The 15,047-nt window shown below is 49.6% G+C and overlaps 1 protein-coding gene across 1 annotated transcript in view; it reads right to left on the reverse strand.

The window, feature by feature from the left end:
• Nucleotides 1–888: 888 nt before the first annotated feature.
• The window catches only part of TOX2 (TOX high mobility group box family member 2), a 147,353-nt gene continuing 133,194 nt past the window's right edge, over nucleotides 889–15,047 (reverse strand). Inside the window, exons 6-9 of the mRNA XM_051633513.1 lie at nucleotides 12,203–12,283; nucleotides 9,615–10,022; nucleotides 7,655–7,785; nucleotides 889–2,235 (exon numbers count right to left, since the gene is read on the reverse strand). Coding sequence (XP_051489473.1) covers nucleotides 2,199–2,235; nucleotides 7,655–7,785; nucleotides 9,615–10,022; nucleotides 12,203–12,283 — 657 coding nt within the window. The 3' untranslated portion in view covers nucleotides 889–2,198. The remainder of the gene's footprint in view (nucleotides 2,236–7,654; nucleotides 7,786–9,614; nucleotides 10,023–12,202; nucleotides 12,284–15,047) is intronic.

The following is a 15,047-nucleotide window of genomic DNA, read 5'->3' on the forward strand; positions in this document are numbered from 1 at the left end:
TAAAATAAGGTCTCCAGGGACCTTCCAGTACCTGAAGGGGCTCCAGGAAAGCTGGGGAGGAGGTTTTCCCCAGAGAGGGCAGTGATAGGACAAGGGATGATGGTTTGGAAATGAAAGAGGGGAGATTTAGGTTAGATATTAGGAGCAAATTCTTCACCATGAGGCTAGGAAGGCACTGGAACAGGTTGCCCAGGGAAGCTGTGGCTGCCCCATCCCTGGCAGTGTTGAAGGGCAGGTTGGATGGGGCTTGGAGCAGCCTGGGCTGGTGGGAGGTGTCCCTGCCCATGCAGGGGTGTTGGATCTAGATGATCTTTAAGGTCCCTTCCAACTTTAACCAGTCTATGTTTCTATGATCACAATGAATGAGCCCGTTCCCTTCAGGCAGGTGGCTCAAGCCGTGGAATTTAATTTGAATTTTCCATTCTCATGTCCTTCTCATCCAGGCTTCCCAGGAAAAGCTGGAAATGGGGCTCTTGTGGCCAGCTGCCAGTGGCCACCAAGCAGTTTGGTGGCCTGTGAGGACATTTTCTGTCTGCTCAAGGGTGAGTAGTAGGGAGGAGGGTCCATAGGGCCGGGACATGGGATTGCTTTGTAAGCCAACACGGGGGGGCAAGGAGTTAATGCTTGAGAATGGAAAATATGGAGCATCACGTTGGCATTTTCCAAGAAAATGCAAGAAAAAAGCTTGCCTGCCACTGCTCAGTGACAGATTTCACTGCTGGGGGTGGGAGCAGATAGATTTAATTAAGTGGTATTGACCTAGGGCAAGGGGGGAGAAAGAGAAAGCAAGTGAGAAGGTGATGGGAGAGGAGCAAGGGGTGGGGAAGCTGAGGAGGACAAGGACATTTCCAGGTGTGTCCCCAGAATGAGGAGAGGCTGGTTCAGTGCTACTTTTTAGAGGTTTTATTATAAAGAAAGGTAAGATAAGCATTGTTGAACCGACTGTGCCAGGCACTGCCAAAGCAGAGCCCTCAAACCAAATAGAAAATAAAATTAAAAAGGAGAAGAAAAAGAAAAAAGAAAAAAAAAAGGACCCAAAAATGCACCTTCTGAGGAACTGTAATGATGCTCTCTAATTAGTCATAAATAGGCAAAAATCCTTGTCAGCAATTTTTTTAAATAGATGGACATATGGCAGGAAAACAAAAATAATATAATAATGCCATACAACATGGATATAAATTGTCCATTTCTTGCTGTACAAATAATAGAAACAAGTTTGGCAGGCTCTTTTTTTTTTTTTTGTTGGTTTGTTGGTTTTTTTTTTTTCCTGTTTATACACATCTCCCTTCTATGTATAACTAAAAAAAAAAAAAAAAAAGTGCTACAATTAATAGAAAATGCTTGTACTAGAAAGTAAACTACTAGTTTTGTTTGTCACCAAAAAAAGAATCTTAAAGATGTCTTTAGCACAGCTCTAAAACACTTAATAAACTACTTACAACTAGCCAACAAATTATATTTTCATGATCTTTTCCCACCTATTTTCCTCTCATGTTTTGCCTTCTGCTCTCCCACCTACCTAGCAATAGTTTGTATGTATTTTTTTTTTTTGTATTTTATTTTTATATTTTTTTTTTTTTGCCAGACATCCAAGGCCTTTGCATGTACAATATTCACACAAACTTCACATTTTTTCTTGCACAAAGTTTAGTGCTGTTAGCAAGTCAAAAGGGTGCATCCTCCTACTGAGCTGGCCTAACGCTGGTAGGACACCAGATCTGGGCCTACGTTGCATCTAAAAGCAGTTCTCTAGGAAAATACTATGCGAAGCTGATGGCAAGCAGGAAAAAAAAAAGATGGTGTCCTTAGGTTCTTTGATTTTTTTTTTTTTGGTTGGTTTTGTTGGTTGATTTTGAATTTGTCTCGAGTTTTTAAAACGGTTTTTGTCGTTCTTCGTGATCGAGGAGTTTGGTTGATTTTTTTTTTGTCCTTTAAGGTTGTTTTTTTTTTTTGGGGGGGGGGTGGGGGGGATGAGAGGGGGGGAGGGGGTGTTTCTGCAGGGAAGTAAGAGTGGAGAGTTGCAAAAATCAGAAATGAAAACTGCTCCTAGAGCCTGGAAACGAAGCCAGCGACGAGGCGCAAGCGGCAGCTCTCGGGGCCGTAACGACTTGCTCGGTGCCTCTCCGGGTGGTCTGTAGGGCTAGACCCTCTCAAGTGTCCTTCGTCTGAGCCTCCTCCCAAAGAGATGTTGAGTTTTAGGTGAGGTAGAGTGCCTTGTCCCTCGGCAGCATGCTGTAAGAGAAAAGGGAGGAGCAGGTGAGACGTGCAGGGGAAGGGTTGGGATGTCCCCTTGGGGAGCCCTGCCCGGGTTTTTGGGACGCTCCTCTTGCCCTGGTCGGCACCGAGGGGTGGGTGTGGAGAGAGGAACCAAGCTGAAAGGTAAGAGCCTGGTGGGATTGTGGTTCTTCCTGAGCTTTCACAGTAAGGGCGAAGGCGTAAATTCCTTCCTGTGGCTTCATTTTTTGCTCTTGCTGGGCTGCGGGGGGTGGTCGACTCTGGATCACCCTGTAGAGCCACACGGGTGGGATGGTGGGACCTGCTCCATCTGGAGAGGGTCCTGAGGAGGCCATGGAGATGATCAGAGGGCTGGAGCAGCTCTGCTCTGGAGCCAGGCTGGGACAGTTGGGGTGTTCAGCCTGGAGAAGAGAAGGCTCCAGGGAGACCTGAGAGCACCTTCCAGTGCCTGAAGGGGCTCCAGGAAAGCTGGGGAGGGGCTTGGGACAAGGGCAGGGAGGGAGAGGATGAGGGGGAATGGATCAAAACTGGAAGAGGGAGATCTAGGTTAGGCTTGAGGAGGAAATTCTTCAACCCCTTCTGTGGGCTGGCTGGCACCTTTCCTTTGCCAGCAGGAGTGTCCTGTGATGGACTTCAGGACACAGCAGAGAAAGAAGAGGCCAGGATCCCTCTCCCCTCGTTGATGCCCTGTGTGGGTTCTGCTCTGAAATCCAGGCATTTAAATGGGCTTTATCATCTACAGAGACCTGATGGAAACATTGCTGGCTCCATAAAGACATCTTGGCCTTAAAAGGTGCTGAAGAACATTAGGAAGCTTTGGGAGATGGCAGGGTGGGTGTGCTTCTGAGTGGAATAACAGGGAAACAGCAGAGAACCTGGAAGTGCTGCTGTGGATAGAGTTGTCTTCTGATCGAGAGCAGAGGAGTCTGCACTTGGTTAATCTCCACATTTTATAATCTGCATTTAAAATGCAGAGTCTCCCCTACTGCACTCAGCAAAGATTTAATGCCACCGAGCAGCACTGAGCTAGTCCAGCACTAAAACTTCATTAATTTTACAAAATATGCTACAGAACAGTTCCCAGTTCATTACAAAGTATTACCATAAATAATTGAATCCGAACTAAGTGCATTGGTGAGGGTTTATCCTTGCCTCTTTACAGTGTTTGCTCATTAAGTTTCTGATTTGGAAGATTCCCACATTTGAAGGCTTCATTGGTAGAAGGAATTAGTGAGGTTGTGAGAGGATGAAGTGGCTGTAGATGTTTTAGTGTGTCTGGACAAGGCACAGCTGAGAGTGCCCTGTCCTTTAGCCCAGTGCAGAGTGGGAATTATAGAGTCACAGAATGGTTTGGGTTGGAAAGAACCATCTAGTTCCATGACGCATGTCCCTGCCATGGACAGGGACACCTCCTGCCAGCCCAGGTTGCTCCAAGCCCCATCCAACCTGCCCTTCAACACTGCCAGGGATGGGGCAGCCACAGCTTCCCTGGGCAACCTGGGCCAGGCTCTCACCACCCTCACAGCAAAGAATTTCCTCCTCATGTCTCACCTCAATCTCCCTCTTCCAGTTTTAATCCATCCCCTTTGTCCTCTCCCTGCCCTTGTCCCAAGCCCCTCCCCAGCTTTCCTGGAGCCCCTTCAGGCACTGGAAGGTGCTCTCAGGTCTCCCTGGAGCCTTCTCTTCTCCAGGCTGAACACCCCAACTGTCCCAGCCTGTCTCCAGAGCAGAGCTGCTCCAGCCCTTGGATCATCTTGTGGCCTCCTCTGGAAGAGGGGACAAAGGTTGCTAAATGATGGTCTCCAGCAAGAACCTAACCTGTACCTTGCAAATGAGAGGAAGGACCCAGAAAGATAAATCCAGCTCAGTGATAGAATCAAAATACCTAAATGAGGAGACTAATATAAACAAAACCCTGAAGACAGCTTTGGAATGGACAGAATTGCCATCAGAAGACAGGGCCAAAAAAAAAAAGAGTGGGATGCCTCATGGAATTAAGGAAGATGTGTGAGTGGTTGTGAACTAAAGTGCCCTCTTCATATGGGTGGGCTTGGGGAAAATCCCTGCAAAACCCAGGAAAAGAGCCAGTCCAAGGCCAAGGTGAGGGAGACAAGGGGCTGTTGAAGTCGTTTTGTGGGATGATGGCAGAACAGGAAGAAAACTGTATGATGCAGTTGCTTGTAGGAAGTGATAGTCACACACTAAGGAGGGACTGAGGAACCCTGCCCATCTCTTCACTGCCAAGCTAGGACAGCTTGGGCTTCAGCCCAGAAAGAGCTGGGGAAACTGGCTGGAAGTCAATAAGCACAAAATGATGAAGAATGGGGAGTGCATGAGCTGAGAAACATTGAAAACTCTCTTATTTATGAATTAAGGGGTGTCTGCTCCCAGGATCCTAGAACTGGAGGGGCATAAGGGAAGATGTGTCATTTAATGGCATTTGAACTAGCACTGATAGGCTGAGGGGAAAAAAAAGCTACAGCAGTTTCCTTATTAAATGGAGATGGACACAAAGACAACCTTGTTAGTCTGTCAGGTGTTGTCTGGGTGACAAATACAAAGGAAAATGTGGGATCTGGAGGTTTTATCCCAGCTCACCCAGTGCAAACACATGTTGGAAGCTAAAGAAATATCAAGTTCAGAGATGAAAAAAAAAAAATATCCTGACTTGGAGAGCAAGACAGGGCTGGCTGTGTGCTGGGAAGGTTGGTACAATCCCTTCTTCCAGGAACCTGGGTCTCTGCAGCTGAGCCACATCACAACACAAAAGAACCCTTTTTCTTCCCAGCCAGTTGCTGATTTTGCTCCTCCGAGAGCTGCTTTAATTGCAATTAAGCTGAATGCAGTTTTGAGGGTGAAATGGGCAATTACATGAGTTCCCAATTATACCTAAAAATGCACTGATGACTCAAGCCAGCTCAGGGAGCTGGGCTGCCAGCAGCTCGTGTCTCTAGTCATGGGAGATGGGCTCCTTCCTTGACAGTGACAATGACATTTCTTGGAGCACTGAGCACTCTCTGCAGTGCTCACCTCTATCTGTCTGCTTTCATTGCTATAATCTACTCTAATAATTATTTGGAAGTCTCTGCATAATCTGTCTGGGTTTAGAATGATTTTTTTTTTAATTCCAGGAAGCTGCAATAAAGCCATGACATTTGATATTTCTGCTGTGACAAAGGCATGAAATGCATGAGCTTTGATCATGAATTGCATGGGTCCCCTGCTTACAATACAGTGCTCCAGCCAGATGTCACAGAGCTTGTTTTAGCAACACAAAACCCAACCCTGACAACTACAGGAACATTTCACCCCTTTCTCGAGTGCCCTGAGCTTTCTGCTTGGGGCCCAGACACTGGGATTCACAGAGGGAATCAAGTCTTTTCCCTTTTGATCCCTCAAGCAGAGATCTTTATTTCAAAGGGGGGCCAGTTTCTGTGGGAGCTGCCTCTGCTCAGCACCTCTGGAAAATGGGATCCATGTCCCATAACCCTCCAAGCAGCTTTAGCATTTTGCCCACAGTGTCTAAAGTGGCTTCTATCATCAAGTCCCAGACAGGTTCCTTTCTTGGGGCTGCCTGCAAAGGCTCGAGGAAGGACCTCAGGAAGGTGGTTGGCAGAGCCCAGGACAATCCACCCTCAGGCAGGCAGATGGCAGTGGTATTTTAATGGCTCAGCAAGTTATTTATTTCCCTGAAAGGAATAAAAAACCTGTACAGCCTGTGCCCAGCCCAGCAATGGTAAGTGCACTGCTGGCACAGAGAGGTGCTGTGCTCTGAAAAGCCTGAGAACTCACTGTTATCTCCAGTGAAAGCCTGATGTTCCAGGACTTCAAGCAAAGCAAAGGATGCTCAGAAGTCACTGAGCCTCCCTCCCTACCTGCAAGCCACGTACCTGCTTTCCAGAGCACAACAGCCACCTCCAGACTGGCCCTGCTGAGCCAGGAGCACTGGATCAGGCAGAGGTTTGGAGTGGCTCCCACACCCTTGCAGTTCCCCAGCTTTTAGACTGTCCTGATATTTTTATTTACTAGGGAATCTGAGCAGACCCACAGGCTGAGACGTTCATGCCAGAGCTTGGAGGGTCTAAGTCCAGTGTCCCTGTGTTGGGCACTGCTGAGGCTGCACCTCAAATCCTGGGGTCAGTTCTGGGCACCTCACAACCAGAAAGATGTTGAGGGGCTGGAGTGTGGGAAGAGAAGGGCAACCGAGCTGGGAAAGGGTCTGGAGCACAATTCCTAGGAGATGCAGCTGCAGAACCTGGGAGTGTGCAGCCTGGAGAAAAGGAGGCAGAGGGGAGACCTTCCTGCTCTCTGCAACTGCCTGAGAGGAGGTTGGAGTGAGGAGGGGTCAGTTTCTTTTCCCAAATAACAAACAACAGGAGAAGAGCAAATGGCCTCAAGTGCAGCCAGCAGATCAAGGGAGGTGATTCTGCCCCTCTGCTCTGCCCTGGTGAGACCTCAGTGAGGGTCCAGCTCTGGTGCCCCCAGCACAAGAAAGATGTGGAGCTGTTGGAACGTGTCCAGGGAAGGGTCACAAAAGTGATCCAAGGGCTGGAGCAGCTCTCTGGTGAGGACAGGCTGAGGGAGCTGGGGTTCTTCAGTCTGAAGAAGAGAAGGCTCCAGGGGGACCTCACAGTGGCCTTCTAGTACCTGAAGGGCCTACAGGAAAGCTGGGGAGGGACTTTTTACAGGGCTTCCAGTGAGAGGACAAGGGGTAATGGTTTTAAGCTGAAAGAAGAGAGATTTAGGTTAGAGATCAGGTGTAAATTCTTCAGTAGAATAGGCTGCCCAGGGAAGCTGTGGCTGCCCCATCCCTGGCAGTGTTGAAGGGCAGGTTGGATGGGGCTTGGAGCAACCTGGTCTGGTGGGAGGTGTCCCTGCCCATGCAGGGGGTTGGATCTAAATGATCTTTAAAGTCCCTTCCAACTCCAAAAATTCTGTGATTCTGTGGTGCAGGGGACAGGAGCTTCATACCCTGTTGTGGTTAAACCCCAGGACTCACTAGGGACCTACTGCTAGAGACAACTGGAGAGGTTGTGGCCTCAGGGAGAAGGGCAATCCCTTTAGGAGCAGAAGGACATAGCTTATGGACATGGCAACCCTCAAACCTCCAGAGCTTGGGACACTGTCCTTCCCTATCCAGCTCTAAAAGGAAACACGTGCAACTCATCATTGCTAATGGCATGGACACATAAAAAAGGAAACTTCTTCATGCTCAGTGAAGAATTTATCTGTGATTTTTAAGCTGCCTGCTTCCCTAGCATCCCATGGGTGAGCACATAGAGAAGAGGAAACCTTGAACTTCATTGACCCTGATTAGCCTGCCAACTGGCTGTCCATTTTAGGGCAGATTCTGAGCCATTGTACCCTGTCAGGGTCCTGGTAAGAGAAAGGGTATTAGCAGTGTTTGTTTACTGGCCTGCAGTGGTTAATCCCACACTCTCTGCTGGGATAGTCATTGTCCCACTCAGTGCTTCCTGGAGGGTTTGAAGCTCCAGGTGAACGGGGTCCAACGTTGTTTTGAAACTCAGAGGAAACATGTGAGAAGTCCTGCAGGGTGGAGAGGAAAGGAAGAGTTACTGGAGTGTGTACAGCAGGAGAAACAGCAGAGCTCATCATTTTGCATATAACTGCAAAATTCCCACTTATTACCCCCAAACTGTGGCAGAGTTGAGTGCGGGGGGAGCCCTGGGGGTTCACAAAATGCTGCCCTCAGCAACAGCAACTGCCCCCATTGAAGTGATGATGAGGATCCCTTCTCTGCTCATTTCTGGACTGTCACCAAATTCCAGAAGCCACTTTTCCTCATGCAGGGCCAAAGCCCAGTCACAGTGCTGGAGAAGTAACTTGGAAGCAGGCTGGAAATGACAACCTGATTGAAGATCTGACCTTCTCACATGTGTTCTTTTTTATTATTATGGTCAGGAATAACTGGGCTTCCACATCCCTGTTCCCTTTTGGTTTTTTTTCTTCCACTGCAAGATCTGTTCCTAAATTAACCGTTTCTGTTTTCTCAAAGTTAGCCCCAAACAGAACAGGGAAAGAAAACTTTGCTCATTGCTGAGGTACTAGATGGATTTTGTGATTTCCAGCCAGCACACACATCAAACACAAATGCTGCAACCAGCTGAAGTATCATCAAGTAAAGGCAGCAGCTGTGAATGCAGAGCATGTGTCCTCCACTGTGAATAGTCTGTCCAGTTCATATTCCAGATGGAAAAACTCCAGAACCACTCATCTCCTCCTTTATATATGGACAAGTTCTCTGTAAGGTATAGGGAATGTTTTTTTTGTTGATTTTTGTTGTTGTTGTTGTGGGTTTTTTTGCTATAGCCTTTTTTTTTTTTCCTCTTTTCCTCTTAAGAGCAGGTTTCAAGAGGAAGAAGTGGTTCCATGGGCTGGGGCTGAGGGTGGTTTTACACCTTGGTAGCCTTGCTGCTGTGTGTTAGTGTGAGCACACCTGCCAGCACCCCGAGACAACCCCCCCAAAGGGATTGACTCCTATTGCCAGGCAGTTCTGTGATATTTCCTGTGTGATGTACACTAGGTGGTCCTGATCTGTCAGGGGGCTTGGACTAGATGATCTTTGGAGGTCCCTTCCAACCCCTAAGATTCTGTGATTCCCTCTATCCTTCTCCTCCTCCTCCTCCTGGTAACTCCCTCCCCAAAGCAGATGTCCTTTGTTAACCCAGTCCTCTCAGCAACATCACGAGGGGTTTCTCACTGATTGGCCAACCCACCATTTCAGATGACCAGACAAGGCTGGGGGACAAGGTGCACAAGGTGATTTTCCCAGGGGCATCCCCCATTTCCACACCTTCCCCTGTTGAAAGAGCCTTCCTTGCTCCCCTGCACGAAAGGCTCTCTTAGAACTCCCTGCCAGGAGCTTGGGGTGAGGTGGAGTCTCTTTTCCCAAGTAACAGGACTAAAGGAAATGACCTCCAGTTGTGCCAGGGGAGGTTTAAATTGAATCTTGGAATGATTTCTTCCCCAAAAAGGGTTGTCAGGCCCTGGCTCAACCTGCCCAGGGCAGTGGTGGATTCCTCATCCCTGGAGGGATTTCAAAGCTGTGTAGATGTGGTGCTGAGGGACCTGGTTTAGTGGGGACTTGGTGGAGCTGGGTTAATGATTGGACTTGTTGATCTTAAAGGTCTTTTTTCCAACCCAAACAACCCTATGGTTTTAAACCCACCCCGTTTGTGTGGGTGCTTATCCCCAGCACTCTTAAAACTGTGACACCACCCCCCCAAACTATGAGATCTGCAGGCTGATGGAGCTGGAGGTCACCCCTGGGAACAACACTGACACCCCACAGCCCCAAACCACCCAGAAACCAGCAGACCCACCAGGAAATGGGGGACACGTGTGGACACACCTACCTGCTGGCCGGGTGGTGAGGCGTTCATGGGGGGCTGTACCTGTAGTGCCATGGGGGGGGAGAGGAGGGGCTGCTGGGGGACCTGGGTCATGCTGAGGGGCTGGCTGAGGAGGGAGCTCTGCGGGTGGTGCAAGGAGAGCTGCTGGTGGAGCGGGGGGCTGATCTGGAAGGAGGGTGGGGGAGAGGCACTGATGCTGGGCAGGATGGGCTTGGAGCTGAGGGGCCTGGAGAGGCTGGGGTGGGGGTGGCCACGGTAGTTCTGCAGGTCTGATGGGGAGAGGAATGAGCCCAGGCCGGGGTAGGGTGAGGAAGCTTGTGGTGGCATCGGGTACATGGGCTGCTTGGGGGGGATTAGTTTGGAGGGTGGGTTGCTCTGGGCACTTTTTGTTTCCCCCTGGTCAGCAGAGCTCTGTGGGAAAAACAGAAGAGAGGGTGATGAGGTGAGGAAGGAAGGGGGCAAACTTCATTGTGTGTCCCAAGATTGATTGATCCGTCCATCCATCCACCCATCCATCCATCCACCCATCCATCCACCCACCCACCCATCCATCCATCCATCCATCCATCCATCCATCCATCCATCCATCCACCCATCCATCCACCCATCCACCCATCCATCCATCCATCCATCCATCCATCCATCCATCCATCCATCCATCCATCCATCCATGCTAACTCCCAGCAGCTCCTGCTCCTCTCCCAGCAGGCAGCTCCTGGACTCCCAGCCCTGCAGCTTGCTGGGTGACCACAGGTTGGCTGCAGCTTCCTCATCTGGGAAAATAAATCCCAGTAACTCAGTGTTTGGAAGAGCCTGGAGCACCAGAGGGGCTTTGACCAGCTCAGGGGCAAACCTCCTGCCTGCAGCTCACTCCTTAGGTCCACCTAGGTGGGTGACAAGATCACTTGTGCTTCCAACAGAGAGCAAACAGGACTGTAAAAGCCCTGCTTTCCTCATCTCCTGCATTCCTGCAGCCCTGGTGGGGTCTATAATGCACAGGACAACGGTGGCCTCCTTTTTGCAGGAAAAACAGAAGAACAACAGGACATTTTCTGGCTCAGACAATGAGGTTTTTGTCCTGCGATGGGCTCTGTAATGATACTCCAGCTCCTTCTCACCCAGCAGCCAGGATCACACTGTGCTGTTCTACACAAGACAAAGTTGCTCTTCTGCAAAGAACTGGTCATTGGAGAAACTGGAAAAGAATGAAACCACAGAGTGTGGTGACTCCATCCCCCCGTGCTACCTGCCCCTCGCTGCTGCCAGGTGCATTCAAGGCAAGACCCTCAGAGGTTTCCAGAGGAACCAAGAAGAGCTTTTGAAACCCCCAAGCAGTCCTCTCCATCCCCATTTTCTATCCATGCTGCTGTCCTGTTTACAAGTTGAGCCAGTTGATGTCTGGACAGGGGCTTTGAGCCTTTCCAGCCCACCACCACAACCACGTGGATCCTCCAGATGTTGGTCGATTTGGGACATCACATTATTTCCCATGGTAGCTGATTAAGTCCTGGGGGTATGGTATAGCACCAAGGAGAAGCTTTGAAGGGGAAACAACCTGAAACACACACTCACAGCCCAAGGGCAGCACAACCCCTGAGCCACAAGTCCACAGGAACCACCCCAAAGCCACAGACAGCAAATGCCTGTGTCCCCTCTCTGAAGGCACAGAGGAGGGCAAGGCATAAGGTCCCCTGGGATGGGCATCTACCTATGGAGAATTGGGATGGGCAGGCACCTGGCCCATCGTTGTCACCCCAGGTGCAGCCTTGCAGGACTGGGAGTTTCCCTTGGAATCTGAAATCCCCTGAAAATCAGGTGCTGGAACGGGCTCTGGGGGTTTGGCTGAGAAAAAAGCTTTCAGCCCCCCCGTGCTCACAAGCTCATCAACCTGCAGTGTTGGGACCTCACTCCCTAAAACCTGCTCTTGGATCAGTGTGCAAGGAAAAGCCAGATCCAGGTCCTGGGCAGCTGGAACAGCCCCACTGCCTGGAGCAGGGAGCTGGCACCTGGGTGCTGCCCCGGGAGCCCAGGCTGGCACCTTCCAGTGAGCCCAGAGGAGGCCACAGAAATGACCCAGGGCTGGAGCAGCTCTGCTCTGGAGCCAGGCTGGGAGAGCTGGGGTGTTCAGCCTGGAGAAGAGAAGGCTCCAGGGAGACCTTAGAGCACCTTCCAGTGCCTGAAGGGGCTCCAGGAAAGCTGGGGAGGGGCTTGGGACAAGGGCAGGGAGGGAGAGGACAAGGGGGGATGGATTAAAACTGGAAGAGGGACATTGAGGTGAGACAGGAGGAGGAAATTCTTCCCTGTGAGGGTGGTGAGACCCTGGCCCAGGTTGCCCAGGGAAGCTGTGGCTGCCCCATCCCTGGCAGTGTTGAAGGGCAGGTTGGATGGGGCTTGGAGCAGCCTGGGCTGGTGGGAGGTGTCCCTGCCCATGCAGGGGGTTGGGAACAGATGATCTCTAAGGCCCCTTCCAACCCAAACCATTTGATGAGTCTATGATTACGCTGTGTTTCTTATAAAGTCTCTCCTCCCCAGAGAGCCCCAGGAGCTGTCCCTCACTCCTCAGTGTCACCTCCACACCGTGCAGGGGGTACCTTGGAGACGAGGCTGGCCCGGTAGGCAGCCAGGGCCTTCAGGTACTCCTTCTTCGCTGCTTCTGTTTTCCTCTTGTATGCCTGAAAGGACCAAGAAATAGATAAGAATGAATAAAGCAGGACAGGGTGATGCTGGGCTTGGCTGCAGCCTGCAAAACCACGTGCATAACAAACTCAGTTCCGCTGGACTGGAATTTACCACAAATCAGACAAATGAAGCCCCTGGGTTGGACCACGCTGGGATTTCTGGAGGCTTTTGGCAGGGCAGAATGGTCTGTGTGCCCAGGCAGATGTTTAGGCAAAGATATTAGTCAGCTGTAAGAGCCACAAGCCTGATTTTATAAGGTGAACTCCACGAAGTCACTTCCCCACAGGAATTGGGGGTGAGTTTGATCCAGACTTGTGGAAGAGCAAGACAAGAGCCAAAATCCCCAAATGACAAGACCAGCTTAAAGAATAGTGACAAATTCCAAAACCTTTAACTGCTCATTCATTCTCTTGGCCTTCCTGTTACTAATTCTTTAGAGCTCAGCACTCCCCAGCCCTTCTCCACAACCCTGTGAGCTGGGAAGTCCTTTCTCAGCATGGAAAGGCTGAGATTTTTTGCCTGAGCTCATGGCTCTGGGAGCAGAGCATCACTAAGTGTCAGGAGAGTTTGCTCCCCTGAGAAAAAAAAACAAACCCAACAACCAAGAAAAAAAAAGCTTTGTAAGAGTGAATTATTGTTTATTCTTCCTGAGACATGTTTCCTGATTGTTTCACAGGGCTGGGTCACCTTCTGTCCCACAGGTTGGTCCTCTGTGTATGTAAAAATAAAGGCATAATCTGCCCTGTCTCAAGCAGTGTGTTTAACACGTTACACTGAGTGAGAAGCACATTTTAAAATGGAATAAAAATTCTGGTAAAAAGGCAGAAACTCCTGAGAAAACCTCCCATCAGCCCTCTCCACCACTGGCAACTCAAAGCCCTCCTCGAGCAGTGCACCCAAAGTCGATTTAAATTAGAAGAGATTTGCATACATTTCATTCTGCTTTAAAAACAACAGCAGCTTTCAATAATCACAACAGTGGAGCCCAGTGGGAATATTTAGCTCCTTTCCCCTGCAAATTTCCACCCCAGGCTCCATTCTAACACTGTCCTCTGAAGGGAAAATAACCTTCCAGCAGTTCAACTACCCAGTTATTTGAATTTCCGTTTAAAGTCAGCAGAGATAAATTCCATTAAAAGTGGTTTGAAATCCTTCTTTTCATTGCTGAATCAGAGAGATTCCTGTAATGAAACATTTTGACTTGACACACTGGAAGGTCTCAGATGGCAATTTTCTCAACTGGAACATTTCTCTAAATTTGTCTTTGGCTTTATGGTCTTCAGGAAGTATTATATTTGCTCCATTCAGAACAAAATTACATTTCAAAATGTCAGCCTGAAGAAGAGTTTGCCTGTGAAAAGCATCTATTTCCTCAAACTGTATCAGTTCCCCCAATAAAAGCCATTACCTGCCCCTGCCATCCTCACCCCCCTGATGTCATAGCCCATTGCAGTGACACTGGAGCCACCACTGTGGTGTTCCCTGTGCAGGTGGCCACCAGCTCAGCTGCTAAGAGATGTTCTGAAATGTGGTTCCTGAGGTAGGTGCATCAAGAAAATAGAATGTGTGGGGTTGGGAGGGAACTTTGAAGGTCATCTAGCCCAACCTCCCCTGCAGTGAGTGCATTCTGCAAAGGGAGAGTGGGATTGCTCCCAGGATGAGCCTCCTGGCCGTGAGCAGGGTGAGAGGGCCAGCCCAGGTGGTGCATCCTCTGATGCTCTCTCCAGCCCTGGAAGGTTCCTGGTGGGTTATCTGATTTGTGACTACAGAATGCTGGAACGGTTTGGGTTGGAAAGGATCTTAAAGATCACCCAGTTCCAAACCCCTGCATGGGCAGGGACACCTCCCACCAGCCCAGGTTGCTCCAAGCCCCATCCAACCTGCCCTTCAACACTGCCAGGGATGGGGCAGCCACAGCTTCCCTGGGCAACCTGGGCCAGGCTCTCACCACCCTCACTGTAAACAAACCCATCTCTGTAGGTCTTCTGCCAGGACGTCTGCCCTGCAGATGGGGTTTCCTGCACCTCCTTGTGCTGCCTTGAGGACACAGAGCAGCCTTGCCACAGCCTTCACCGGGGCAACGCCTTCAGAGAGCAGATCCCAACAAAAACTTCTCACAAACCCTCCATGGAAAGGCAGCTCCAGCGTTTATAACCTTTACAAGTTGAATTTCCACATTGACAAAACCCCGTTACTTTCTAATTAAATCCCGTTTTCTCCCAGGGATTTTAGTTTGTGAGTAATTCACCAGATTTAAGGATCCTCAAAACGTTTTGCATGTTTTTCTTTCTAACCTGCCATGCCCACTGATTTATTTTCCTTGTTCGTTAGCAGAAGGATTCATTAGTCATTAAGTGAGTGGGTGGGTTGGGAGGGGGAGCAGAAATGGTTAGTGATTATGAAAACAAAAAATCCGAGCTGAAAGAAGCATATGTTGGGATCGTAATCCTGACACCTCTGTGCCTCAGCAAAGCAGCCAGTAATTGTGCTGTAATGAAATGTTCGTGTTTGATAACCAGTTAATTAGGGGAGACAATTATTCCAAACTCCGCCGACGCCCACGGACGGCTCCGCGCGGTGCAGGCACTGAGTGACAGCAGGAGCTGCTCCTGGGAAGCTCTGCAGCCTGGCTGCCTGTTTTAATGGAAATGCTGCTTCCCAAGCCTGGGAAGGATGGAAAAAGAAATCCAAACGCCCCTCAAAATCAAGGGGTTCATTGATTCCCAAGCGCAAAAGTCTCTGCTGCAATCCTAGATG

Source organism: Apus apus, chromosome 15 (genome assembly GCF_020740795.1).
Source record: "Apus apus isolate bApuApu2 chromosome 15, bApuApu2.pri.cur, whole genome shotgun sequence".
NCBI classification, from domain to species: domain Eukaryota; kingdom Metazoa; phylum Chordata; class Aves; order Apodiformes; family Apodidae; genus Apus; species Apus apus.